Source organism: Hippoglossus stenolepis, chromosome 19 (assembly GCF_022539355.2).
Source record: "Hippoglossus stenolepis isolate QCI-W04-F060 chromosome 19, HSTE1.2, whole genome shotgun sequence".
In the NCBI taxonomy this organism is placed as follows: Eukaryota; Metazoa; Chordata; class Actinopteri; order Pleuronectiformes; family Pleuronectidae; genus Hippoglossus; species Hippoglossus stenolepis.
In genome coordinates, this window is record NC_061501.1 from 1,830,934 (window position 1) to 1,858,109 (window position 27,176).

Below are 27,176 nucleotides of genomic sequence, written 5' to 3' on the forward strand. Positions count from 1 at the left end.
TTCAGAAATAAACACATAAGTTAGCTCAAAGCACCACTGTAACCACACAGGGCTGCCAGTACAGCTATAGTCTATATCCTCTATACAACTCTCAGTGTTGGAGATGTCAAGTTATTTCAAGGAAACAATCTAAACGGTCAAATACAGTCTCAAGTCACTGGTGTTTACATCAAAGTTGAGTAGCAAATAGTTTTGTATTTGGTAGGTCAATTGTCAAGTCATCAGACTCATGACTCAACTCTGATGTGAGTCCACACCTCTGCTAAAGAGCTCAGGGGCCAATTAGTTAGTTTTATCTTGTTATATTGAATAACAATAGAAACTGTTGCATTCTACATTACATTACGTTTCTGCTAATTGGGCTGTTAATTTCAATTCAATAGAATGTATTTGTAGAGTCTACAATTACCCTTATATCTAATTCACATTCATTGTTATGAGGCGCTCAAGGCACTTTGCATATTAAGGTTGATTAATAAAAAACAAAAAAAATTCAAAGACAGAAGATACTGTCCAATCGTGTTTAATCCCATTTTCCCTTTCCGAACCCCTACCAACCCAAACACTTTCTCCAGCCCCCAGTTCCCTTGGCAACAGCATTGTTGAGGAGGTTGTCCATCCATGCAACCCCAACCCCTGCCCCAGCAACCACTTGTGCCAGGTCAACAGGAAGGGTTGCCTTGATGAACTCAACTGTCAGCCATACCTCTGTGTACCAGGTAGGACCAACCATTGCTACAGATCAGCAACTTAACTGCGTTAAAACTGTGGCATTGAAGTAATTTTGTGTGTGTGTGTGTGTGTGTGTGTGTGTGTGTGTGTCCTCAGGCTGTAAACTGGGTGAAGCCTCTGAGTTTCTTGTGCAGCTGGATTCTCGTATCCAGGTGCCGACTCGCGCTGGTCCTGCTGGGTGCTACGAAGTGTGCAGCTGCGGTCCCAGTGGGCGTCTGGAGAACTGTGTGGAGACGCCCTGTGTGGACATCAACAAGCCCTGCATCGTAGGAGGACAGAGGAAGAGTAAGACTTCCTTCATGTCCCTCTTTGTCCTAAATGATTCCACAGATTCTCTAGAAGTCAAGAGTCTTTAAAAAGTTTCAGTTTGAAATGTGTATTAATACTGTGGTGAGATACAAAAGTTCCAATTTTAAGAACTTCTCTTATGAACTTTTATGAACTAAATCATTGAGATAGTTTCGATGAAGGAAAGGCCACTGTTGGTGAACTGACATCCCTCAAGGACTCTTATTTTATTATAAGAGTCATGAAATAATTTGATATAAGTCATTAGACTCATCACTTCCTGTTGAGAGGGGAATGAAATTTGGACAAGTATAATTAATCTTCGGCATCGTAATTCGAGCAGTGGGGCACTCTTCTCATCACGGCAGGTAGTTTCAGAAGAGGACAGGAGATTGAAGTGGATGGTTAATTGTACAAGAAGTGTAACTTTGATACCAGAGACCCTGTCATGTCAGCCATCTGTGCTGGGTGGCCTGGCCGTCAGCTGGGAGGTGTGGGGACCTCCCAGTTTCTGGACAGCTTTTAGAATGTGCCTTATTTTCTTTGTGTCCCACCCTGTGTGCTCTCTGCTGGTGCTTTCCAAACTAAAACATTATTTAATTCATACACTTTATCAACTATTTTTCCTTTCAAATGGCTTTTGTTTGCACAAATGACCCACACATTCTGTAGGTTTATGATTTTACCTCCACTTTTTTAGGTTCATGCAGCTCTATACCAAGCTTGAGCATCAGCTGCTGTTGCTAGGGCAACAAAGGAGCCAATCAGAGGCATCAATTGGAGCTTGTGGAAAATTCACACTTTGATGTTTGCAGCTGGAAACAAAGGATGAATGCTAAATTCAACCAAAATTCAAGTATCGAAAACTGAATTCCTTTAGCTGCTATATTGCACATCACAGAATTTTAAATCAATACTATGAAACTTTTACTGAGAAACTCTTCCCTCTGCAGCCAAATGTTTTGATGAATCCTGTTGGGCTCAGTGTCAAAGCGATAACGTGGTTTCCATTTTGAGAAAAAACTAAACCGATCAATCTTTTGACTAGAGCACTGACTGTGCAGTCCCACCAATCTAACCAAAACACAGAAGAATGGTGGATATTACCCATGACCCCCTGCTTCCTGAACCAGAAAAGGTGTTGCTGTAACAATTATGTAAAACTCTGTTTGGATTTTTTCATATTTAAAGCGTTTCCTGGCTGAAAGTCAAAAATCAATGCTGTTTTTTCATCACTTCTACATCTTTTGAACTGATTGTTCAGCGTTCTTGAACTTGAGATTGTACCCACTCACCAAAGTTACACAATGCAAGAGGGTGAGGAGTGGAAATGAAAGCTGCACAATTCTCCCTACTCCAAGTCAGTGTACCAGCGAGCAAATTTTAAAGCTGCTTTTTAAGGTAAAATAATTACAAGTGTTGCTTCAAACTCAGTGATTCGATGATTCCATAATGGTGCAATCCGGTATAATAAATCACCACTGCAAAACTAGTTGCCATTCATACAAATGTATTGATGGATGGCTGTTGCAACCCAAACCAGGTTTCTTTAATCTGCTTAATTATAGCTCACATCTTTGGTTCAGTTCGCCCAATACTGTATTTGGTTGTTAATATGTCTAAATGTCATGGCTTGTGTTAAATGTTACTTTCTGAACCACGCAGCTAAGCAATCTACCCATCCACAGTGCCAGACATAGCATAGCATTAAAAACAAATACGGAATTTAAACTCTATATCGTAGTCTGCAGGTATCTGTAATCTAGTCTCAATCTGAGACCTGGCTAGCCTCAAAGAAACAGTATTGTCAGAAGCCAGGAGTCTTATCAGTCTCCTCTTCCAAACTAATGACATGAGACACCACAGAAATTCATTTACAGATGATTCTGGTGGAGATGAAGGAGTTGTGGTTCTTTCCAAATGAGGCACTGAAGATCAAAATGCCCTCTAAGGTGGTGACTGAGGTGGAATGGTATTATCTGTGCCACAGACCGTGTCAGTGACGTCTGTCAGCTGCACCTGGATCAGAGGAGAGATCTCTCTAAGGATTTCACAGACTTTAAATCTATGCAGTCCCATTTTTGTGAAACAGAAAAATAACTTCTTAGAGGCAGCTGCACAGATGAGACCACTGATCACTTAGCGTTCATATATTACCCAATTCAACTCGATCCATGTGTGTACATTTAATTTAATTATTTAAGAGTTGGTTTGCATAACTTTTCAGGATTATACTCCATATTATTATAATTTTAGTTGGAAGTTGAAAAGGTAGAGAGCCTCATTTGAGCAGATTGCACATGTTTATCACACTTAAGCTCTCCTGTAAAACGTGTTTGAGGCAGAATGAAGCAGGTTTACAGACTGTTGAGTAAAATCCTCCCCCCTGTTAGAAACAGTAGGGATTAGAACAACATATCGACAAACTTTGGTCACAGAAAAACCTTTAACATATTATGATGGGGAGGATCAACTGTTCAGTCACATATTTTCGATAAAAAACAACCCTGAAATGTATTGTGGACAGTCATGAAACATTTGTTGAAATTGATCAAATTATAAATGTTTTGGATAAACCCCAGGTGTATCATCTTGTTTTCAAGGGGCTCCCATGCCCTTACAAATGGGAAACAGAACAGCACAAGGATAGAAACAGAACCCAACATGCAGTTACAGAACATACAACAAAGAAGAGAACAAAGTAAGGAGAGGAAGAACAGTTGCAAACTAAAACTAGACACAATCAAAATCTATGAATAAATAAAGATTAAAGGAAGGGAAAGAAATCATGTAGATCCTGGAACAGTGACATTACTGAAAATATGAGCAATTTGTTGTATGATAACAAAGATGATATTTTGAATAAGCTAAATGATGACAGAGAACAGAACAAATTCCAATTAATTATCTGGAATACAATGTATCCATTTGTTGTCCAGTTATTGATCAAGCTTGCTAGCATACTTCACTGTCAGACACCAAGGACAAAACTTGGTAAACTAAAACCTGGAAGATGTATTTTAAGGGGTTATTATGGTATTCACACAGCATAGTTATCCAGATAACTTTTTTGCGGGGAGCGCAGAGCTCATACAGCATTCATGTTATATGGAATGGGTGTTATAGATTGGAAAGATTCTTATTCATTATCCGACAACAGTTTTTTTTTTTTTACAGAGTTGTTCCTGTGCGGGTTTAAATATGCATCGACAAAACACGAGTCATCCATATTTATGTGGCTATTTGGCTCTTCTGTATTGTTCAGATTCCAGTCAGAGCTTTTAGAAAAATGTGACTTTCCTTCTCATAATTGCGTTGACGCCAAGGCTTTTTTCACAGACCAATTAACATCATAAATAAGTGACAACAGAAGGTGCAAGGACTCAAAATGCTGCAGAAGGAGTTCAACAGCAATCTGTATCAGAGGCATTCCTGTGTGAAAAGATATCTCTTTGTGTATATATAACATTTTTGCTTTCACAGGGTAAAGGAACAGACAGTTCTTGCTGCTCTCTGTGTGTGAGCTTGTTCCAACTCGATTATTAGTGATTTCTGCCACCGTTTTCATTATCACAGCAAAATGATAAGGATGGTCCTTCTAAAGGTGGAATATGTTTAATTGTGTTTATTGCTTATAGATTATTTACATGATATAACATTTTCCAGCAATATTCAAAGGTAGATACATTTTAAGTTCAATTCGGTCACCTGTCAAAGGTGCATATCCAGATGATAAAAACCTTGTGAGAGAAGCTGACTATGATAGTGACGACGATGTCAACTCCTCTGATCCCATGCCACTATATCGTTTGTTATTGTTTGAATTGTGCTGGCTCATTGTGGGAACTGTTGTGTTTCCCCATAATTTTTATGGTGTCAACCTTTATATGTAGATAATTCATGTTATGATTTGACGCTATACAAATAAATTTTAATTGAAATTTTATTGAAATTGAGAGACCCCTACTGGCAGAAAATTACATGGTCCAAGTGAGAGCCTCCGGATTATCTGCGGACCTTTCTCTGCCGGGCCCCCCAGTGTAAAGTCAGCATGAAAGTCAGGAGAATCCAATGCGAGAACACAGCAGGACTTCTCCCCCTGGATTCACCGCGAGAGAGTGGGGGGGTTGATGATGCTTCTAACACACGACAGACGCAAAAATGAAAAGAAAACAAATATCTCCCGATGAAAAAGCGGTGCCACACACAAAGAGAAGACACAATGACGAAGATGTCTGGAGAGTTTGTGGCGATAAGAGCAGATGCCGGTGTCCTAGTGTCGTAAAGAAAATCCTGTGATCTCTGCAGCGGAGTTAATACGTTACTCACTTCCTCTGTCTAATACACCAGGCTGCACCAACTCTTGCCTGAATAATGCGGAGGATTGGTTGCTGTTGTGAACACGTCTGTGCAGAGAAGCTCCTGCTGCGTTGTGCATGCGTGAAAGGCAAAGCTCTGGATTTTATGTGGAATGGAGGAGCAGGTGAAACCATCAACCCTCAGTTGAGGGAATTATCTGCTCGACCTCCTGAGCCACAGGCAAGGCAAATAGAAATAAGGATAAACCATAAAATCCATATGATAAAATAAATAGGACTAGGCATTTCCAAGAGCATTCACAAAAAGAAAAAAAAGAAAGAGATTTAAAAGAAGCTTGAGTCTAAGTTCAGTAGAGTTCCATAATGTTGGGGCTTTAATAGCATATAGAAAATCCCACCCTTAGTCACAAACTGTGACCTGAGATTAACCAGCAGGGTACAATTTGAGAGGTATTTAAAAGTAAGACATTTCTTAAATCGATAAGAAATCTAAGAAAAAGCCAGTGTAGGGAGGCAAATGCACAAGTGTCGTGGTCCGGCCTCTTTGCAGAGCAGCATGCAGCGTTTTCCTTCAGCTGGAGAAGCCCTGGCTGACAGCTATTAAAATAATCAACGGGAGAATAGATAGAAGCATGTGCAGCTTTTTGTAAAGCAGCAGTTGATGAATGGTCACGTCTCAGATCCAAATGGATGGTGCTGTGCATGCACACTGACCCACCTCTCCGCATGGTTCATTTTTCTGTTATAACCACTGTGTGTCATTTTAAAGGCCTTTAAATGGGGATGTTTAAAATGGTTAGTGGAGAGGTCTAGTGCAGCCTGTATGTAGCTTTAAAGGGAAAAACGCCAGGGCAGAATTCAACCCTTAGTTCAACCCTGAGTTGAGGGAAACAGTTTTCTTTTTTAATTTGAATCAGTTCTCTTCTCACTTACTTAAGTTTGATGTGCTTCACCAGCTGAATTGTATAATGTCCATGAATAAGAAAACAAGTTTGAGCACTCCTTTATTGATAATTATTCCTAAAGAACATTCCAAGTGTGAAGTGCAGACAGCATGAGAGAACACAGCCCTTATTCACATTCCATGAGCCGAATGCATTTATTAGTTTCTCTCTTCAATGGCAGCAGGATGTTTATACTAAAACAGAATGTCAGGTTTCATTTGAGGCAAGCAAACTCAAACTGTACACTGTGGAGCGAAGTAAATGAGAAATAGTTTTTTTTAAAAAGTTAACTTTATCTGCTTGTATATGAGCAATGTCTGGAGCGTGGCTATTTCTCTGGCTGCATGTATCCCCGAGGCCTATCACGAGTTTTAAGATCTGTAAAGATAAGATATATGAATTTTTAATGAATTGAAGAACAGCCAGCAGGATATTAATGGTAGTGATAAATCACTGCTTTCCTGTAGGAATGTGTAGATTAATGATTCTTGACACCAATAACAAGCAATAAGTCAAAAACACACCATCACTCAGTATGAGATGAATCACTCCTCTCTACTCTGTCAAAGTCCATCACTCGTCTGCAGCTGCTCACCATGAATGATGCTGCTCTTTTTCTTTTGTCACATCTTGATATTTTATGAATGTAAATCATGGCGTCTTGTTGTCCTGTTTGTGTCACCACCAGGCCATGGGACATCTTTCAGGATTGACTGTCACACTTGTTCCTGCTTTGCTGGAAACACCATCTGCTCCAGCAGGGAATGTCTCCGCCTCGGCAACTCAGACGAGGACCGACGACACTTTACTGGTTCGTCCGTGTAATGGTTTAAATATATGTTGTGGTCACTTCAGTTCATTATTCCACCAGTTGAAGGATCTAGAAAATGGAAAGTTCCTTAATATAATCATTGTCTCTGTTGCGCACAGTTACCATGGTTACAGGTGTCTTTTGTGAGGTTAGTGGGAAAGGCAACAGTTTTCTTGTTCATGCACACAGTAGTAAATCGCGGGCTGTGATTCGTCCGCTGTGCCCCAGGAGTCATCCACTCACCAGAAGGTCGTCATTCGGTCAGTTCCTCCAGTCTGTGTTCCTGTGCCAACAGTGTATGAATGTAGGGTGAAAAGGCATTGGAAGACTGGAAAAGCGGCATAGAAATAAAGTATATTTACAATTTTTAAATCCAGTGAACATTTCCAAACTCAGTTCAAACAGAACTGCTCTCTCTCCCTGCTCACCGCGCAGTACTGCACTTTCAGCTGCTGTTCTCTACCTGCTCTCTTCATTGCTGAGCAGCGTCTCATTCAGAAGCTGGATTCACTGACATGCTGTTTTCTGTTTGCGTTTAGCTTGAGTGAAAAACCTTTCATGTCAGATAGCATAGCAAACAACCATCCAGAGGAAGATTTAGAACATCTGCCAACATTCATCCTGGAATTTAGTAAATCTTTCCAAATTTATGACACAAAAGATGCTGATTGACAGTAAGGGTTAGGGTTAGGGTTTGCCTGAAAGTAACATTCTATCCACAGAACGTTTTAATGTTATGTTGGCATATATTGTCATAAATGTCAGCCTGCTTGTTAATTCAAATTTTCAGTGGATCATCAATATATTTTGTCCATTAATGTGTCTCTTCTAAGAAGGGTTATCATCAAATGATAATACTGATAAAAACAGAAATGTACTGAATGCAGAGGCTACGTAATGACAAACTACTCACTCAACTTCTGAACTAACACTTTACTTTATTCATCTGTACATGAATTGTCTTTCAACAGCTTAGTGCAGATCAATGAACAAGGCTTTGAATTAAACATTAATTACATGTATGATCTTTATTTGAAGTCAATCTCTCTTTTACACTATTGTTAAGCTTTTATTCATTGATTGATTGGTTTTGTCGTAGTTGTTTTTAAAATGGTTACGTTTTTTTGTCTTATTTCCGTCATTTACAGAAAAACCTATACAGGTTCCTCTGTGGAAACTATGGGCTCACATGATTACAATGTGTCCCAGTCATCCTATCATTTCATCATAGGTGAAGGAATTAATTGTTTCCTCCTTCATAATAATTGTTATCTCCCCCTCTCTCCCCCAGGTCTCCCCTGTAGTTGTCCGGACCGCTTCATCCCAGTGTGTGCCTCTAACGGGCGGACCTACCCCTCTGCCTGTGTGGCTCGCTGTATGGGATTCAAGGACCATCAGTTTGTCTTTGGCCAGTGCCACCTGAGCAACCCCTGTGCCGACAAACCATGCCAGAGAAATCAGAGGTGGGTTCGGCTGCTCATTTCCCCCTCCTTTTCTTTTCTCTCTTTCCCCCTCCGTCTCTTTTTCTGCAACTTTTTCTGGACAGTATGTTACTGTTTCCAGTGGCTGTGGCTACAAAACCATTATCATTGTTTTTTAACCATTTCATTCCTAAATCATCCTCACCCCTGGACTCCACCCATTAGTGCTGACCCCTCACCAGTGATCTTAGTATTGTTTTGTAGGTATTCCACCTTGACAGGAAACATCAATGACTTCTGTATTTTTGATTTACAAAGTGCATTGTTAGTGGTATTCACAAACCAATGGCATTTTAATGTTTCTTTTAATTCTCTGTTTAGCTCAACTTCAAAAAAAACTTTAGGAACCCAGGCCCTTTAGATATACAAATCTAAAATAAAGACAAGACCCTCTTAAATGTACATCTTATCATTTCAGATATCTCCTTGTATTTGATATCCTCCTGTTGTTATCTCGGTAAATTCAATACAATGCACAGACATGTCATAATCTCAACTCTACTTCTCCCACTTTCTCTTCTCTAACAGAAACACTGTTTTCAATCACTAATTTAAAGTGAACTCCTTGAAACTGAAAAGTCTTTCAACAGCTCAAAGAGCATAATCCATTAGCTACTGGAGAGAGAGTTTGGTGTCGTTTCGTGGATAAGTGGAATATTGGGCAATGTTTTGCAGGCATTTGTAACATGTATGTTTGCATGTGCGTCCTGTGCATGGGCACAAGATTAAACACACACAAACAATAAAACATTGTTCTAAAGCAGTGGTGTCCAACTCAATCACAGTGAGGGCCAAGATTAAAAACTGGGACTACGTCGAGGGCCAAACAGGGTCAACATTTATTAAACAGGATAGACAGGATATTGGATATAGTGCAAAAAGAAAACATATTTAGGTAGGCTACATTCTTCTTTGCCAAACATCTGGCTCTGGCACATGTACATAAAAATGCTGCTCACACAGGTATGCAGTGTTGTGCCAGTTCACACTAAAAATGAAGTAGTTCACGTTGATTTGTTCAGTTTTTTATTGGGATGATTTAGGTGACAAACGTACGGTCATGTGTGTAGTTATGAATCGATGGTGTCGGCTCATGTCTGCGTGTCGCTCTGCTCATTTTAACACTGAGTCCTGACTGTGAGCGTCAAATCTCGTGTTGTACTGAGCACAAAATGTTGACGAGTCATTTTTCATGATGTTTGAATGCAGCCTCATAAACTCTGGAGCGAATCAAACAAACACTAAGTTACTTCATGTACCGAGGGGGTGGAGCCCCGGGGAGAAACATCTTCTCTCGCTCCTGGTATTTCACATAATGGCCTGATACGATGATGATTTAAAAAATGAACGTCACTCACGTTCACGTTCATCATGTGAAAACTGATTCGTTCAGTTCTTCGTTCACGATGCAGCCAGTTAAGATAGACATAGGATATTTTATCGCGGGCCGGATATAATTGGACCACGGGCCAGAAGTGGCCTGCGGGCCTTGAGTTTGACATGTCTGCTCTATAGCACTATTAGTGTCAAAAACAGTACAGGACACCTTTAATGTAGAAAATCTGCACAACGTGTTGCACATTTTTGACAGCAGTGTAACACCAATCAGAAATGTTGCCAATTGTCAAAAGTGATTAGTATTGGAATCAGTCAGTAAAGTATTACATGCTCCTGTTGTTCTGATGCCGGTACGTGAAGGTAATTCCTGCCCTTTATTAATGACCTTCCTGTCTGTGTTCATGTCAGCTGCATTCTGCTTTTGCACATAAAAATTACACTGGATACAGGCTAGTGCCAGGTTCACAAGTATAGGGTAATTCCCCACATGCTGAACGCACCATAATGTTATTAATTATGCAGTTTTGCTACAGTACAGATGTGTTTTTCTCAGCTCTCTTTGCCTTTTCTATCCTTGTTGCTGTCATCTTACATTTTCTCATTTCACCAGTTACATTTGCACTTATGAAAACATCTACAGTGGAACTGCAGAACCGAATGAAAGCTCACATTCGGGACAGAACCCTTGCATAAACATAGTTGCTTTCCTTGCTTAGCATTCAAAGCTTTTCTGAATTGCAAAAGAAAATGACATTAAAATGCCAATGTGTTTGTCCAAACGATGAGCTGCTGGTGAGAAGATAACGCAGGTTGAGAGGAGGATTGTGGCACTTAATTAAATATTTGAGTGAGCAATTTATTCACTCTGTTGTAGCTAATGTATCAGATGCAGAGTCATCAAAAGCTAACGGCCATAAATATATATAAATGTATATGTATATATAAGTGTGTGTGTGTGTGTGTATATACACTACCGTTCAAAAGTTTGGGGTCACCCAGACAATTTCGTGTTTCCCATGAAAACTCACACTTTTATTTATCAAATGAGTTGCAAAATGAATAGAAAATATAGTCAAGACATTGACAAGGTTAGAAATAATGATTTTTATTTGAAATATGAATTTTGTTCTTCAAACTTTGCTTTCATCAAAGAATGCTCCATTTGCAGCAATTACAGCATTGCAGACCTTTGGCATTCTAGCTGTTCATTTGTTGAGGTAATCTGTAGAAATTTCACCCCACGCTTCCTGAATGATAGCCTTCCTTATTTAAAATCCCTTTTACCTTGTACAAATCTCCCACTTTACCAGCACCAAAGCAGCCCCAGACCATCACATTACCTCCACCATGCTTGACAGATGGCGTCAGGCACTCTTCCAGCATCTTTTCACCTGTTCTGCGTCTCACAAATGTTCTTCTGTGTGATCCAAACACCTCAAACTTTGATTCGTCTGTCCATAACACTTTTTTCCAATCTTCCTCTGTCCAATGTCTGTGTTCTTTTGCCCATATCAATCTTTTCTTTTTATTGGCCAGTCTCAGATATGGCTTTTTCTTTGCCACTCTGCCTAGAAGGCCAGCATCCCGGAGTCGCCTCTTCACTGTAGACGTTGACACTGGCGTTTCAGGGTACCATTTAAAAAGCTGCCAGTTGAGGACCTGTGAGGCGTCTATTTCTCAAACTAGAGACTCTAATATACTTGTCTTCTTGCTGAGTTGTGCACCGTGGCCTCCCACTTCTCTTTCTACTCTGGTTAGAGCCCGTTTGTGCTGTTCTCTGAAGGGAGTAGTACACACCGTTGTAGGAAATTTTCAGTTTCTTCGCAATTTCTCACATGGAATAGCCTTCATTTCTAAGAACAAGAATAGACTGGCGAGTTTCACATGAAAGTTCTCTTTTTCTGGCCATTTTGAGAATATAATCGAACCCACAAATGTGATGCTCCAGATACTCAACTAGCTCAAAGGAAGGCCAGTTTTATAGCTTCTCTCACCAGCAAAACAGTTTTCAGCTGTGCTAACATAATTACACAAAGGTTTTCAAGGGTTTTCTAATCATCCATTAGTCTTCTAAGGCGATTAGCAAACACAATGTACCATTAGAACACTGGACTGATAGTTGCTGGAAATGGGCCTCTATACACCTATGCAGATATTTCATTAAAAACCTAAAATCTAGACGTTTCCACCTAGAATAGTCATTTACCACATTAACAATGTATAGAGTGTATTTCTGATTAATTTCATGTTATCTTCATTGAAAAAAACAGTGCTTTATAAGGAAAATAAGGACATTTCTAAGTGACCCCAAACTTTTGAACGGTAGTGTATGTATATATATATACAGAATTACATTAAATGTAGACTATCCCATCACGGACTTTGCTGACATGCTTCCCAGGATGTATCCTAATGCCACAAACCCAGAGATGCTAATCACACCACTAGAATTAAGGCTGACCAAAACCCACGATAGCCCAACAATCACTGCTAGACTGAGGGCCAGAAGAAATATTGCTAGCTGCACATCTTATAAACCAGAGGCTATTCTGACTGGAGAATGTATAATACGATTCAACACATAATAAAGGGCATGCCTTAGACCTAGATATTTTCTACGCTTTAGACATTTCCGAGATTCGGGAGAGTGATTGTGGTCTTTTCTGCTCATTACTATGTTTTCCTCTAAATTATCGTCTCTGACACCAGCAGAATTCAAACAGAGGTAATCAGAAAGGGCTTTTTCAACCAGAACACCTGTGCAGTATTCATTCGTAACACCCACACCGGCTCTGCCTTCAGCTTTTTGTCAAGGATCTTGTAGAAAGTTTCAGTTTTAAAGTTGTGAATGTTGTTGGTGCCATTTCCCCAAAAAAAGCACCATGGATGAATTCCACATTGCTGAGAAAAGAGAGTGCAGGCAGTGCACAACTAAACTCCAGGTTCATTATAATAACTGTGAAGAGAAACTTTGCATCTCTAACTTGGAACTGAAAAGGTCAAGGCACTCTTCCATACTCTTCACATACTTCCATTTGTCATTGACATACAAATTATAGAATTTGCACTACTTGTAAATAGGATTTTTTTTGCGGGGAATATTTGTAAATAGGGTTATTCTATATGTAGTTATTTGCTGATGCTGACACTATCTTTTTTATACTATATTTATATATATTGTTATTTACATTCATATACATATAGATATCTTGGACAGAGAAGCATCTTTTAATTTCATATTACCTCAGTATGATGATGATGATATAGATCCTTGAATCTTGAATCTTTGATTTTAAATGTTGAAATCTCTCAGAGTCGGGCTCAGTGGAGATAATCCCATGGCATATTCCCTCCTCTACTGTTAACCAAGTCATTCTAAGGAAAAGATTTACAGTCTGCTCCTCCATCTCAGACAAAATGGCTGTCGCATGTGCCTTCACACAAGTCAACTACTTTTAGTTTTTAAGCTCCACACCTCCTCCTGGAATAGCTGTGGTCTGACAGCTCATATAAGGAAAGGCCCAGCTAGCCACTTCAGGCAATGATGCAACACTTCTTGCCTTCTTCTTACGGCCTGACCCAATGGATTTGAACCTAAAGCAGCCCATGGAGTAAATTGTGAATATGGCCCAAGTAGCACAAAACACGTTTTTGTTAATAATGTATTTTCTTATGTGCTTGCTTTTACCTTTTGTTTCCATTTTTATTGTCTTTTAAATGCAATTTTAGTCGTTTATCTCAATGTCTTATTGTTAATTAATAGTTTTCTCCTAATGGCACTATATGGATAGGATATGATGCCATATGTAATCAAATTAAAAATATCGGTCATTAGTGTACTCATTTAACTACATTTTATCTAGCTTTCCTATGTTTAACATCATAAAATTTCGTTCCTGAGCCCCAGAGCTGCTTTACAAGGAAACATCTGGTTACACAGGAGGGGGTCAACTCGGGCAGCAGAGATTTCCCTGATTCATGTCGGTCTTCAGAACAGACAACATTCATGTGTTCCTCTTTATGATCTCATTAAAACGATGTGTCCAGTGGAGATAACGTTACATACATGTTGTTCCTCTCCCCCTCCCTCAGACACAGAGACATGTAGCACCGTCACTGTCTCACCGTCACTCCCTCACTCTTGCCCCTCACTACTCCATCTCTTTATTTTCTGTGTTGATTTGGTCATATTCTATTTCCTGTCAGGTCTTTTCTCGCTACTACTAGTTTATCTGTGGTCCTAACACAGCTCACCTGAGCTTCACCTGATGCTCCGCTGTTATTGTCTTTGCTACAGTTTAGGGGGTGTGCATTCATTTAGAACAGCAAAAAACAACAACACTCATTTTATTTCTGTCCACTTAGTGGATTATATATCTATATATATATATATATATATATGTGTGTATACGTATATGGATATACTAAACGTAAATCCACACAGTGCAACCAATCAGAATCCAGAATTTTCAATTAGCATAGTATATTGTTAAAAACCAAAAGACTATATCTCTGTTTAAGTCTTCTTATTCTCAATGTTTACACACACAAACACTCCCGCAAAACACACACACACACACACACACACACACACACACACACACACACACACACACACACACACACACACACACACACACACATTCTCACACTGGCAGATTTAGTTCCTTCACTTGCGTCCCATGATGACGTCTTTTATCCTTCAGCACAAACTTCCATAAACTCTCTTTGTTCAGAGCCTGAACACGCACTGATTGGAGGTATCTCCAGACACACACACACACACACTCACACTCACATATATTCACAAACACACACACACACCTTTGTTGAAAGGGTAAACTGCAGTAAAATTCAGCAAGCCAATTCCCATTTGCTGAACACCTGATTGGTGCCCAGCCTTGGAGACTTGTTGCTATGGTGATATAGCAGATTCGTGATGTTTTTTCTCCTGTTACTTTGCTCTTTTATTTCTGCTTTTCTTAACCAAAATATACTGCTGAATATGTAATGTTTTCCTCCTTCACAGTGTTTGTGTAATGACCAATCAATATATAAAGTTGTATTTGTGTAGCCCATATTTACAAATCACAATTTGCCTCAAAGGGCTTTAACATGTTGCAACATCCTCTGCCCTTAACCCTCAAGAGTGAGGTAGACTACCAAAAAAGACCCTCTTAGCAGGGAAAAAAAACACAGGTGTGTGTTAACATGTGTGTGTAGTGTTTGTAGTCTGAAGTTCTCAGCTGGTCTCCTCACATGCGGAAAGATGAATGAATAAATGTAAATTCTGTCTGTATTTCCAGGTGCATCCCAAAGTTCCGTGTGTGTCTGAGTGATTCATCAAACTGCCCACAGTTCGAGTGCATTGGCCGGCCGGCGGCATGCGATAAGAACAGCGTGGAACCCGCCTGTGATACTGACGGCCTGGTCCACCCCAGTCTGTGCCACCTGCAGCAGGCTGGGAAAGCTCTGGCTTACATGGGTCACTGCCAGGTAGGTTACACTGGAGAGCAGGAGACAGTGAGGCTCAGGGATTGTTGTGAAGTGAAAATTGCTCAACAAAGTGTTTACCTGCTCTTGCTGTTTCTAAAATGCATCTCTCTGACTGGGAGCTAAACCATGTGCAGCCCTCACTGTTGTTAAAGCTAATTTGCACTCGACAGAGTGCAGTCCTCCATCAAAAGGTAATAATCCTCTCAGTTTGCTGTCACCTTCAGAGTCAACACAATATGGGGTAGAAGCCAGAGCGGTCACAGGGAGACAGAAAAGTATTAGCCTGCTGGTGCCACTAAAAGGAAAGTTCTAAATCAAATCTGTGGAATTTTTTGCAGTGTTTAGTGCCGATTTGCAGAGGTGGTGGTTATTTTTTATTTTGTCTTTGGCGCTTTTGGTCTGGTTGGTGCACGGCATACAGTATAGGTAGCATAGACGCACTGGATTTTAGCCACTAAACATTTTATTTAAATGAAAGAGCCAACGTGTCAACCCTACAATCTTATTTCTTGATAAAGTTGTGTTAGAAACATTTTATACTTTTATACAGAGTTGGCAAAAGATCTCACATTCTTTACTGAAGTAGAAGTACTGATTCAACTCCTTTACTCAAGTAAAAGCTCCAAAGCTCTGAAATGTACTTAAGTACAACAGTAAAGAGTAAAATTTAATTTTTTACTTCAATGATACATGATGCCCCTTATGATAACTCAGCAAAATGAAAAAAGTTCTAAGCACAAAATATAGGATAGTTGTCCTCTTTTGTCAACAACCTGAACAGTGCTGGTACAGAGAAAAGAAAATCACTGGACACAGTCTAGTTTTGTTGTAAGACAAATTTCAGACAATAACATAACTAAATACCAGAAGACAGAAAACAAAATATGAAAATGTGGCCTTAAAGAGGACTAAAAGACACGTAATGTGAAGAAAATATAAAGTATGATATATAATTCACAGTGTGTGTGCATGTGTTTTTGTGTGCGTATTTGTGCGTTTGCAGGATGCCTGCAGGAAGCGACAGGAAGTTTGCGGCCATAACGGTGAGACCTACAACACAGTGTGCGATGCCTTCTCTGACCGTGTGGCTGTGGACTACGAGGGCTCCTGCCACGCTGTGGGGGCCGTGTCGGACGTGGCCCCCGAGTCCGCCTGCAGTTTGATTCCCTGTCCACCTCTGTCGACTCCAGGCTGCCAGCCTATCACACCACCTGGTGAGTGGAGCAAAACCTCAGATAGAAAGGTTGCAGGTTTAGTGGATGAACCGTCCTCAGACAGGTTAAAGCTGTAGCATGAATATGAAACACAGCATGACTTATTCTTAAGAATGTACTATGAAAACACCTGACCTCTGACCTCTGACCTTTTCAGGAGCATGTTGTCCAATCTGTGCCAGTATGCTGCAGATCCTGTGGAACAAAGAACAGATGAACACTTTCTCTAAGGTAAAGGATTTATCTGACTGTCTAGTTGTAACTTTTTCATGAATCCTCCATGACACTAAGTACATTTGCTCAGTTTAAACTCTTGCTCCACTAAATGTATCTTGTGAGTTAGTAGTTCATTTCAGATGCAGAAAACATGATGTGTTTATGAATCTGAGTTCCCCTGTGTTTTTGTCTGATCTCCTTATAAAACAACACTCTGTGGTCATAGTTTGAGACCCATGTTCTTAAGATATCCCCCAAAAGAGCAAAGCTAAGTAAAAAGTCCAAAAGATAAGAAAATGCAAAGTTACAATTTGGAATTGGCCACCTAAAGAAAACAAACTAGGTCAGCACAAAAGGTCACTATGACATTTATTCCACATGATATCCAAATGTGGCAACTACATACCAGCTGTGAAAAAGGTTATTTTTTTCCAAATTTGAGAGAGAGTTACAAACCTGTTGCTGCTTCCATGGGTCCTTGGCTAAATGGTTTATGATGCAACTTCCTGTCTTTGAATGGATTTCAATATCAAAGTCCCAAATTGGTCCTTTCTTGATGGTCGCACCACATGATATTTCATAAAATGGACATCATCGGACAAAGTTTGTTTGTATACTATGATGGAAATATAAATGCTAATGCTTTGCAATTTTGTACAGGATTACAAAAGACTTTGGAAATCATGCCAAATATGGCAGAAAATAAATTTGAATAGATTTTGAGTAATTTCAAAGAAGTTTTCACAACAGCAGTCATGACCGGACGGTCGCACCACATGATATTTTGACACTAAAAACAGAAACATTTAAATAACTAATGTTTTTTGGAAATTTAAAGTGTGTACATATACGGGACAGGTACTACATATATATGGTATTTATTTATGTATTTAAACCTTTTTTTAACAGAAGAAAATGCAGTCGGACAGAAAATATAGGCGTCACGTCAATGACCCATATATGTGCATTTTACTACGAAACCAATATTATCACATTTGTAAATTTTACTGATAATACACTCTTTAGATCAAATTTACTTAAGTAGGATTTTGAATATTTGTACTTGTTCCGTCAAAAACTAAAATCTGCTTTCTGTAATTTTCACATTTCAATTCAAAGTATTTTCGCTGGATGTGAATGTTTTCAACTGAAGGATTTTACATCTTTCTTACATAATCATTTCTTCACCAAAAAAAAGTCAATATTAACAAAGTATAAACACAGTTCTCTGGCACTCAGGCTCAAATATTCTGACTTACTTTGTTAAATTATTAAACAAAAAACAGTCCAAGTTATAGTCAAAAGAACAGAGAAGGCCATACCAGTGAAATTCTGCAAAGTGCACAGTAAATTAAAATCCCATTTCACTTGTATGCCAACACACTAATTGCTATAATTAGCCACGTCATAGCAGTGGAGCTCCCTAGGTTTTATCTTGAGACAAACATTATTGACTTAACATCCTCCATGTGCCAATCAGAAGTGATTACTTTGTTCCATCTTTAACTGCAGTGTCATCCCCTGAGCCTCCCTGAACGTGTGCCCAGCCTGCTAAAGGCCGTCAGTGTCTAAACACCGACCGTTTGTAGCTAATAAGTCCCACTGGCATCTCCCTCTGATCAGCTTAATTATACAACAAAGCTTTGGCTGTAAGTCAACTTGGCCGTAATCCTCAGCACAAGAGCATCATAGTGAGAGTCAGCATTAAGCCGTTTAATACCAAACACAAGCAGAGCTGATTTAATCTGCAGCTGCTAAGAGACTAAAGCTGAGCCTGCTGAGAGCACCTCTACACTGTGTGCTCAGCAACAGGCTGCTGCTACAGTCATTCACATATTTGTACATGGAGGGTTAGGGCCATTGGCTCATAAAGGGGACCTCTTCACTCCTCCGCATCAAAAGCCACATTTCCACAGCAGGAATGTTCCCCTACGAAGTCGGAACCTTTGCAGGAATTTCCACAGACCAGGATCTAAATTAAGATCTGGGGAAATCTTTTTGTCCCCGGAAACGTCCCTGCTCGGGGGGGGCATACTTTACTTTCGCACAGGAACCTATAGTGTGGGGCTTGCAGTACTAAAGATGCCTGATTGGTATTGTACTCCTGTGTTTTTATTTCAGCTGATCAGTCTCCACAATAGTTCATTAAATCAGTCTATCATCTTAGGTGTTTTGAATACACCTGTTACTAGTCCTTGTCTCTTTTTATGATCAGCAGCAGCATGATTTGAGTGTCTCCCATGTTTACTGTTGCAGTGTTGCTTTATTTATATATAGTGTTTCCCATTAATTACCTCAACTTGTCTTAAAAATAAATGATCTGTGTTTTGTTTCAGGAACAGTTGTCTAAACATCATATTTAAGCTCTGTCAGACTGGTTGTTATAATGAAACTTATAATCTTAAATTGTATCTAAGTTCACAATAAAGGTATAAAGCCGAACCTGAGGGTACGCTGAGGCTAAAGGTAAATCTGACTGGCTACTGGCTTGAATGGCAGTGCTATGAAAGCTCAGTAGATCCGACACCGTTACCTCTATGCCTTTTTAAACTAAACCCCTACTGTCACAGGCAACAACAGTCAAAAGCTGTCCCGTTTAAGAAACGATATAAAATATAGTTGCAATGAAAGGGATAAAAGGAATTCAAACAACACAGTAGCACCAGAGTTACCAATCAGACTTTAAAAATGCTTTCCTATAAAAATGACTGGTAGCTCGGTCACCCTGAGTAGCCAGCCTTGACCTAGGGACATCTAACAAGGACAGACTGGCCGATCTCAGGTTGAGACTGGGATTGTAGGGAGTCAAGAGCTCTGAAACGTAATTAGGGGCCAGCTCGCATTGAGCGTTGAAAGTTAGTAAAGAATCTTAAAATCAATCCTGAATTTAACGGTCAACCAGTGAAGGGATGCAAGGATTGGTGTAATGTGAGACTTAAGGTTTGTTTTAGTTAAAATACGAGCAGTAGCATTATAAACAAGCTGCAAACGAGCTACTGAGGTTTGACACAGGCATGTATAAAGTGCATTGCAATAGTCCCAACGGGAAAAGACATAGGCATCGACGAGCTTTTCTAGGTTAGGGAGACATAAAACTATATTTTAGTAAGTGGAAGTAGGAGGATTTAACAATATCGTTGATATAATATAATAAATTGTGCTGCGTCCCTCTCAGTTTATAAAGACAATAACATTAACTCAAGCGAAATCACTGTATCAGTACAAGCTGGCAAAACTTCCAAAAATGACAGTTTTAGAGGTAATAGAAAAGATATATCTATAAAAATAAGAAAAAAGATGGTACTACCCTAAATGTTACTTATTAATATAGTCAAATATTCATGAAAAAAATATTTTTGATTTGACATATTGCACTTTGTAAATTTAAGTTTAAAATCCTATTAAAAACATATAATTTTCATAAATAACAGCATAGCTTGCTGTCAGACACCTGGACTCCACTGTAAATGGGTCAGGCCTTAGTTTTGTCAGTTAGTTCCGTTCGCAACACAACAGATACACACTTACTGGCTAAAAATATCTGGTGACAACTAATCTCTAACCAAGAACTAGATTTGATTTAGTCAGGTGTTAATCACTTGATGTACAATTTGCATTAGAAAGTTTGGAGTCGTGTACATCTGATGTAACCACTCCCAGGCTTTGAAGAAAGAAGCATCCCCGATTATTGCATTTGTTTGCCACAGGATGGATTTGCTCTTTTCTAGCCTGATGCTGTAAATACTACATTGACCCAGTAATAGATCTATATTATACAGCATTGTGTTGCAGCTGAAATAGTTGCTTGACACAGTTTATGATTATTATGTTTTTATTTATTTTTAATCACTTCAGTGAGTGCACATTTGTAAGACAAAACATACACAGAATCTCCCAAGGCCGTAGCCAGGATGTTGAAGGAGTCTCAGAGCCCCCTCACTCAAGGAAATATGAGCAAAGGAGCAAAAACTGTCTTTTAATCTTTATTTTATTGTTATTTGGATTCTTTTTACTATTTTAATCCCTGCACACTGCCAGGAATTAAATTCGTATTAGGAAACAATGAATTCCTTACTTATTTGTTTATAGAATAATATAATATACAAAGTCAACAAAATAGGAATCTGCCTGTACAATCAATGTACAGTATATATCAATAATATATTTACTGAAGTACAATGTAAAGTTCTTGCAGGTTCATTAAACCCCCAAATATCTAGATGAAACACTGAGGACACGAACTCAGTGTTGCTTGGGGAAGAAAAATGGCAAAGAAGAATTGATTGAGTTTGTTTGAAGAAGAGCGGGGAGTGTTTTTTTAAGTAGCAACAGACGCTGTGGCTTTATTCATGTTCTCGAATCATAACGTTCACTTAAGACACAGTCTTAACTGCTGCATATTCAAATGAAAGCAGAGACAGAAAATCATTTAAGAGCAAAGTAATACAGCACCACAGTAATGAGCATATGATCTGTACTGCTGTCATATGCATATTAGTATACTGCATTGCATCTGTACTTTATTAGGTATTTGACTCCCTCCTTGTCTCTAGATTTACTTACATATCTTTTTTCGTTTGCATTCCACACCATTTAGTCTTATTATCATTCCGACGTGTGGAGGCAGGATCCGTACGTCTGATCTGATCCCCTCGGAGATGTTTGTCATGTTTGCTGCTCCCTGAAATTGCAGCCTCTAAATATCAAAGGAGTCATCAAAACCCCGGGGAGTCTGAGGAGATAAATGCCTCAGTTAATTGCTCAAGCTACATTCACTTTCTTATACTTGCTTTAGTTTTCTTCTCTGACATTCTGCAGCTCTTTACTGCTGTTAATTATCTCATTATTCTCATGCATGATTAATGAGAAGATGAAAAGCACAAAGCTGTTTACATTGAAATTTGAAATATATTCAGTATATAAACATCTGTGCTTGCAGTAAATTATCTTGCTGTCCATTATGTCCCCGCTAAAGTTTGGACACTAATTGAATTGGTATTTCAAACAGTGACAAACACATTTCTGAGACAAATAATAATCAGCCAAAGGAATGAATGGAATAATTTAGAGCCACTGTAGACATTTTTAAGCGGAAAATTGTTTTTTCAATAAAAAGTAGAAATGTCACAGTATTACTTTATAATGAATTCTGACTGATGAACAGTCAAATTCTTTCTCTCATATGGTATTTGGAAAATATTACTTGGTGACATGATATTATGGCATTTTTCCTCACAAAGTTACAACTATATTTTAATATTAAAATTTAAATAAAGTCTCAAATTTACCTCAACAATAGCTCACACTTTACAATGTATCTGACCGGCAGTACTTCTTTTAAAACTGAAAAACAGCTCCAATCCTTTGGACATTGTCTGATGTTTGACCTTTCACCCCTGTGTCCAGCTGAACAAGAACCAGCCATTGACGGTCCATGATGTCCTGCGGCTCCTGAGGCTTCATGTCTCTGTGCCACAGTGTGACGTCTTCGGCTACCTGAGCATCGACCATGAGCTGGTGGTCCTCATCGCCCCGGTGGACGAGCAGCCAACCCCACTGCAGGTAACACACACCCACACACATTAGTTTAATTAGATAAATCCTATATACACCTTTCTTCTGCCTGAAAAGTTCCAAAAGTTTATAAATCCGCTGCTGAAGATAATCCACAACAAGTGCGTTATTTCCTCTGGTTTGAATAATGCACTTCTGTCCATTTATAGAAAATGTCTCATCCTTTAAGGTTGTAGATGAAGCAAAGTCGAAACTAAACAACCATTATAAACACAACAACTGTGAGAGATTCCCAAACATAGCTTAGATTTAGCTTTGCTAATTACCTGCTTTGCTGCTTCTGGACATGAATATTCATGCTCACAGGGATTTAAGTGGTGAACTGAGAGGGAGGATGCATCTGTCTACTTCCGCGTCTCACTTCACCCTCTTCCACTTCATTTGCATTACTTTCTTGTCATGTTTGTTTATTACATTGGTAACTGTATTTTAGCTTGTTCAAAATGGGCCTGTCAGTGTGTTACAAGAAAATAGCCTGATGGGAGTAACTGTCTCTGCATGTCATCACCTCATCATCATCGTTTATCGTGTTTAACCTTGTGCTGCAGCCTGAATGGTAACACGGCAGATGGCATTCGCTTCAGACTTGTGCTGTGTTACTGAGATAATAGGGGTTCAACTTAGTAAAACTGCCATATAAGAGTCTGACACGCTTATCAAGCAATCAAGTTTTATTAGTTTATTAGTCACGTTTTGTAGAGCCCATGTTGTTAAATCACAATTTGTCTCATACGGCCTAACAATCTGTATAAGGGGCGACATCCTCTTCCCCTAACACTCCACAGAACTAAGGAAAAACTACAAAAACAAAACCTTTTAACATGGAAAAGAAAAGGTAGAAACCTCAGAGAGACTCCCTCAACAAAATAACAATTAATGTCAAACATAAATGGCGATTTTTGGAGAAATTGAATATTTATACAAAAGAAAATGTCTGACAGAGATAAAGGGAGCAGGACAATTATTTTTTTTCTTTTCTTTATTAAACAAGGATAATGCACAAAAACAATAATCTCAAAATGAGAAGCGATGATTTATCCCAGACGTAGCTATCAGCTCATTTCCAGTCCTTGGGCAGGTACACTGTTATCTAAAATGATAGAGGTAGTGCCAACAATGACAGTATATGTGAGGTTTATTGTACATCTAACTTTTGATGAAGAGGGAAAAGAGGAAAGAGAATCTCCATGTGTCTTATGTCCCCCGACAATCTAAACCCAAAGCAGCATAACTAAGAGCAGGTCAAAGACAGACCTTAACCAACTATAACCCTACACAAGAAGGTTTGAAGATGACTCTTAGATGTAGGGATGGTGTCTCTGGGAGAGGAGCTTGATAGCAAAGGGCTCTGGCTGGCCGAGCAAGCCTGAATCATGGGAGCACGGTGCTCTAGTGGGGTAATAAGGTACTATGAGCTCTTTAAGGGCCATATTTTTAAGGGCTTATGTCATTGTCATCACTATCATGGCACGTGCTGTATCCGTGTATGACTGATGCAGCCCTTTCCAACAGCTCTAAATTTAATTTGACCAATAAAGATTTGTTAAAGTCACCAGACCAACCAGTACACTGCTGATACCTCTACTGACAAGAACCTAGTTTTAAATAAGGCTCTTTGTACTACACTAAATATATAGCTTAGTGAAGCAATCTCATAACTGTGACTGATAGGAGAGCACTTTCTGAATCGTTCACCCCGTCGTAGCCTCAGATCATGAAAGGGGGTCATGTTAGGTCAATGTAACAGGAAGAGGTTTATGTGTGTCACCCAGTAAGTGGGTTAAAAACACGTCCAGCTGCCGCGCTCTCACTGGAGCTGGGATGTCTTCAGGCTGGTGTTTAACTGCGGCTGCCGCTGCTGCTGGTGGTGATCTAATCTTAGACCAGAATCAGTTCATGCCCAAAAGCGCTGAACGTGCTTCCTACAAAAGCTGCTGATGGACTGATGGTGTGTAATGAAAGATAGAACGAAAGTGTGGAAATGAGGAGAGCGTCGAAAAATGAAGACATCAAGAGAAAAAGGCCAAATTCATCAATATTCCATCATCAAAACAATGTTTCACTTGAAGAAGCTTTAATCTAGAATAGTCACAGTTTATCTATATACACGTTCTGGTCACCACCTGCACCAATCATTCAAGTTTTTATAAGACCATTTACAATATAGCATACAGTCAAAATGTCTCAAATGAATAAACAGCAGAAACAACAGCAGAGAATATTGTTCTCACAGCGATATTGCCGAGCGAATGTATCAAAAATACAGGTTGCATCTGTTTAGTCTTTTCAGGAGAAATCAGCGCAGTGCAGCAGCAGCAGCAGAAACCCTCCAGGAAACTGCAGGGCCTAGAAAGTACAGTTGTGACGGCACAGATATTTCTTGGGCTCAAGGTCTTACTGTCTTCATGAAAAGAGTTATAAATATACTGTATAGAGCATCTGAAAGTCTCAGTCTCACTGAAATGCAAATGAGTTTCCTGACAGTTCTATAGTTGTATCTTTTTAAGAGGTGAGACGACACATCCTGGCTACAGCACCTTGACCTATTCTTCTGCCTGTGTGACGTGTTTGGTGTGTAGAGTGTGTGTGAATCGACAGTTCACAGTGTGTCTCTGTGCCTCTGCTGACTCACATTCACACCAGCGTCAGTACTGTCAGTAAAAGCATTTTCGTAATCCAGTGGTAATCTAAAAAACAATTAGAACCACTCTAAACTTTTTCAGTTATGCAGGGGCAGAGCCGGGGGGGCACTGACTTTTTTGACTAAACAAGTCGTTACCGACAATAACTTTTTAAAATGTCTTAGCTTTTTGAAGAACTCATTTTCAAAACGTATTGGATGATTTGTGGCTATGCTCAGAGCTGTGTGTGTGTGTGTGTGTGTGTGTGTGTGTGTGTGTGTGTGTGTGTGTGTGTGTGTGTGTGTGTGTGTGTGTGTGTGTGTGTGTGTGTGTGTGCGTGTGTGCGTGTGCGTGTGCGTGTGCGTGTGTGTGTGTGTGTGTGTGTGTGTGTGTCTACTATACTGGCAAAAATGAGTTGGACCTCCAGGTAGAATATCCAGGTACAAATCACATGCTAATACCAGGGAGGGTGACACAGAAAAAACCCAGCATGCATCATTTTATTTTTAGAAATGACAGTTGACAGAAAAAGAAAGGTAGATGGATGTGGTTCATGTTTCACATAATTCCCTCCATATGGCCGATTTATTCCCACAGATGTCTTCAGCAATATTACCTTCATTAAAACAGTATAGCTGAAAACATTTTGGGCGATTAACAGCATAGCAGAGGAGCAGATGTACAACTCTCATTTCATGAATGTTGTATCTGCTTGTCTGCGAATCTGTCTGTCTTTTGCAGCAGATTTAATCCAGTTCGGTTAAAACTCTAATAGTCTGGGGATAAAGGAGACCGGATACAGCACCTGCACTATTCAAGGTGACAGCATGGGATAAAACAGTTTTACTCTAAAGCAAATGCATGGGAAATACATTACAAGGGCATATATATACATGTACATTTAAAATTGTCATTAATTCAGTTACAGACTGTATTCATATTAAAAACACATATATAAATGTTAAATTGTTGTAGCATATTAAGAAACAGTCAAAACATAAAACTACAACATTAATATCAATAGCGGCACCTCACGGGTCAGATTGCTTGTGCAACCCCAGGTTTGCCGGGAAATATATTCAAATAGTCTAATACTGAATTTTCTTCGGTTACACTTAAGTTCGGAAGAAAGCTTCTCTACATTGCCCACCAGCAATCATGTCATCAGGGCTTATTGGCCTTCACTTTTACCCAGCCCTTCTCTCGCTTCTCACATTCATCGGACCAAAACCTGCAGGACTGACAATTCAGTCCAATAATTCATCATTTATACTTTGATACTTAAAAGTTTATGGAGCCGAGTCAGTTAGGCTTTTTTTACAAAGTTGTATCTGAAGCTGAGAGAAAATAAATGTCAGAGTGTAAGTTAGCGGAGACGACCCTGTAGAAGTCTGAAGAGTCTTTGGAAAATAGATCTCCGGAGAGAGAACGGACGAAGCAAAACATACGGCACAATAAACTCTGCAATTCTGAACTGTTGAATTTGAATGATGAGAAGCAGAGGATAAAAGTATGTCGGGGATGAATGAATCTCAAAGAAATGGTAAAGTGGCATTAGATTTAGACAGGAGACCAAATGTACTAAAAAGACAAGGATAAACTAGAAGAGAAAACACAAAGCAAACATCGGTTTCTCTTTTAGTTTTAGCTGTTACTAAGCAACAGCTTCTCCCACATGTTGTGATGAAATAGTTTTCCCCAGGTTGACTAAGGCACGACCAACACAAAGTGTCTTACATGGCTCAACACATCTGTGCTCCTTACTGTGCGCTTGTTTTGTCCTTAAATAAAAGATTTTGAACAAATCAGGAAGCACGGAGCGAGATTTCCCCCGATTTATTCATCTCTGTTTGAATATAAAGTCTTCACATTCAACACATTCCAACCCTCCAGCTTCGTAGCAGTGTGAGGTGATTTGATGAAAATCCAGTTCTTAACAGAAATATATTAAAGTCTAATTGCTAATGAAAATGAAAAGCATCAGAGGAGGCGAGTGGGGCTGGTTGCAACACTTTTTGCATTTATCTCAGTTACTCTTAGACCATTGGCAACCAGATTTATACGTATTCAACTTACATCTGTCTGCTGACTATCCACATCATTGCTGCCGCCATGACCTCTATGAAACAGTTAGTCAGAGAA

At 39.4% G+C, this 27,176-nt stretch overlaps 1 protein-coding gene across 1 annotated transcript in view; it reads left to right on the forward strand.

Moving 5' to 3' along the window:
• The window catches only part of reck (reversion-inducing-cysteine-rich protein with kazal motifs), a 70,118-nt gene that overhangs the window by 37,093 nt on the left and 5,849 nt on the right, over positions 1-27,176 (forward strand). Inside the window, exons 13-20 of the mRNA XM_035142315.2 lie at positions 576-719; positions 829-1,017; positions 6,972-7,094; positions 8,386-8,557; positions 15,220-15,409; positions 16,413-16,623; positions 16,781-16,854; positions 22,246-22,401. Coding sequence (XP_034998206.1) covers positions 576-719; positions 829-1,017; positions 6,972-7,094; positions 8,386-8,557; positions 15,220-15,409; positions 16,413-16,623; positions 16,781-16,854; positions 22,246-22,401 — 1,259 coding nt within the window. The remainder of the gene's footprint in view (positions 1-575; positions 720-828; positions 1,018-6,971; positions 7,095-8,385; positions 8,558-15,219; positions 15,410-16,412; positions 16,624-16,780; positions 16,855-22,245; positions 22,402-27,176) is intronic.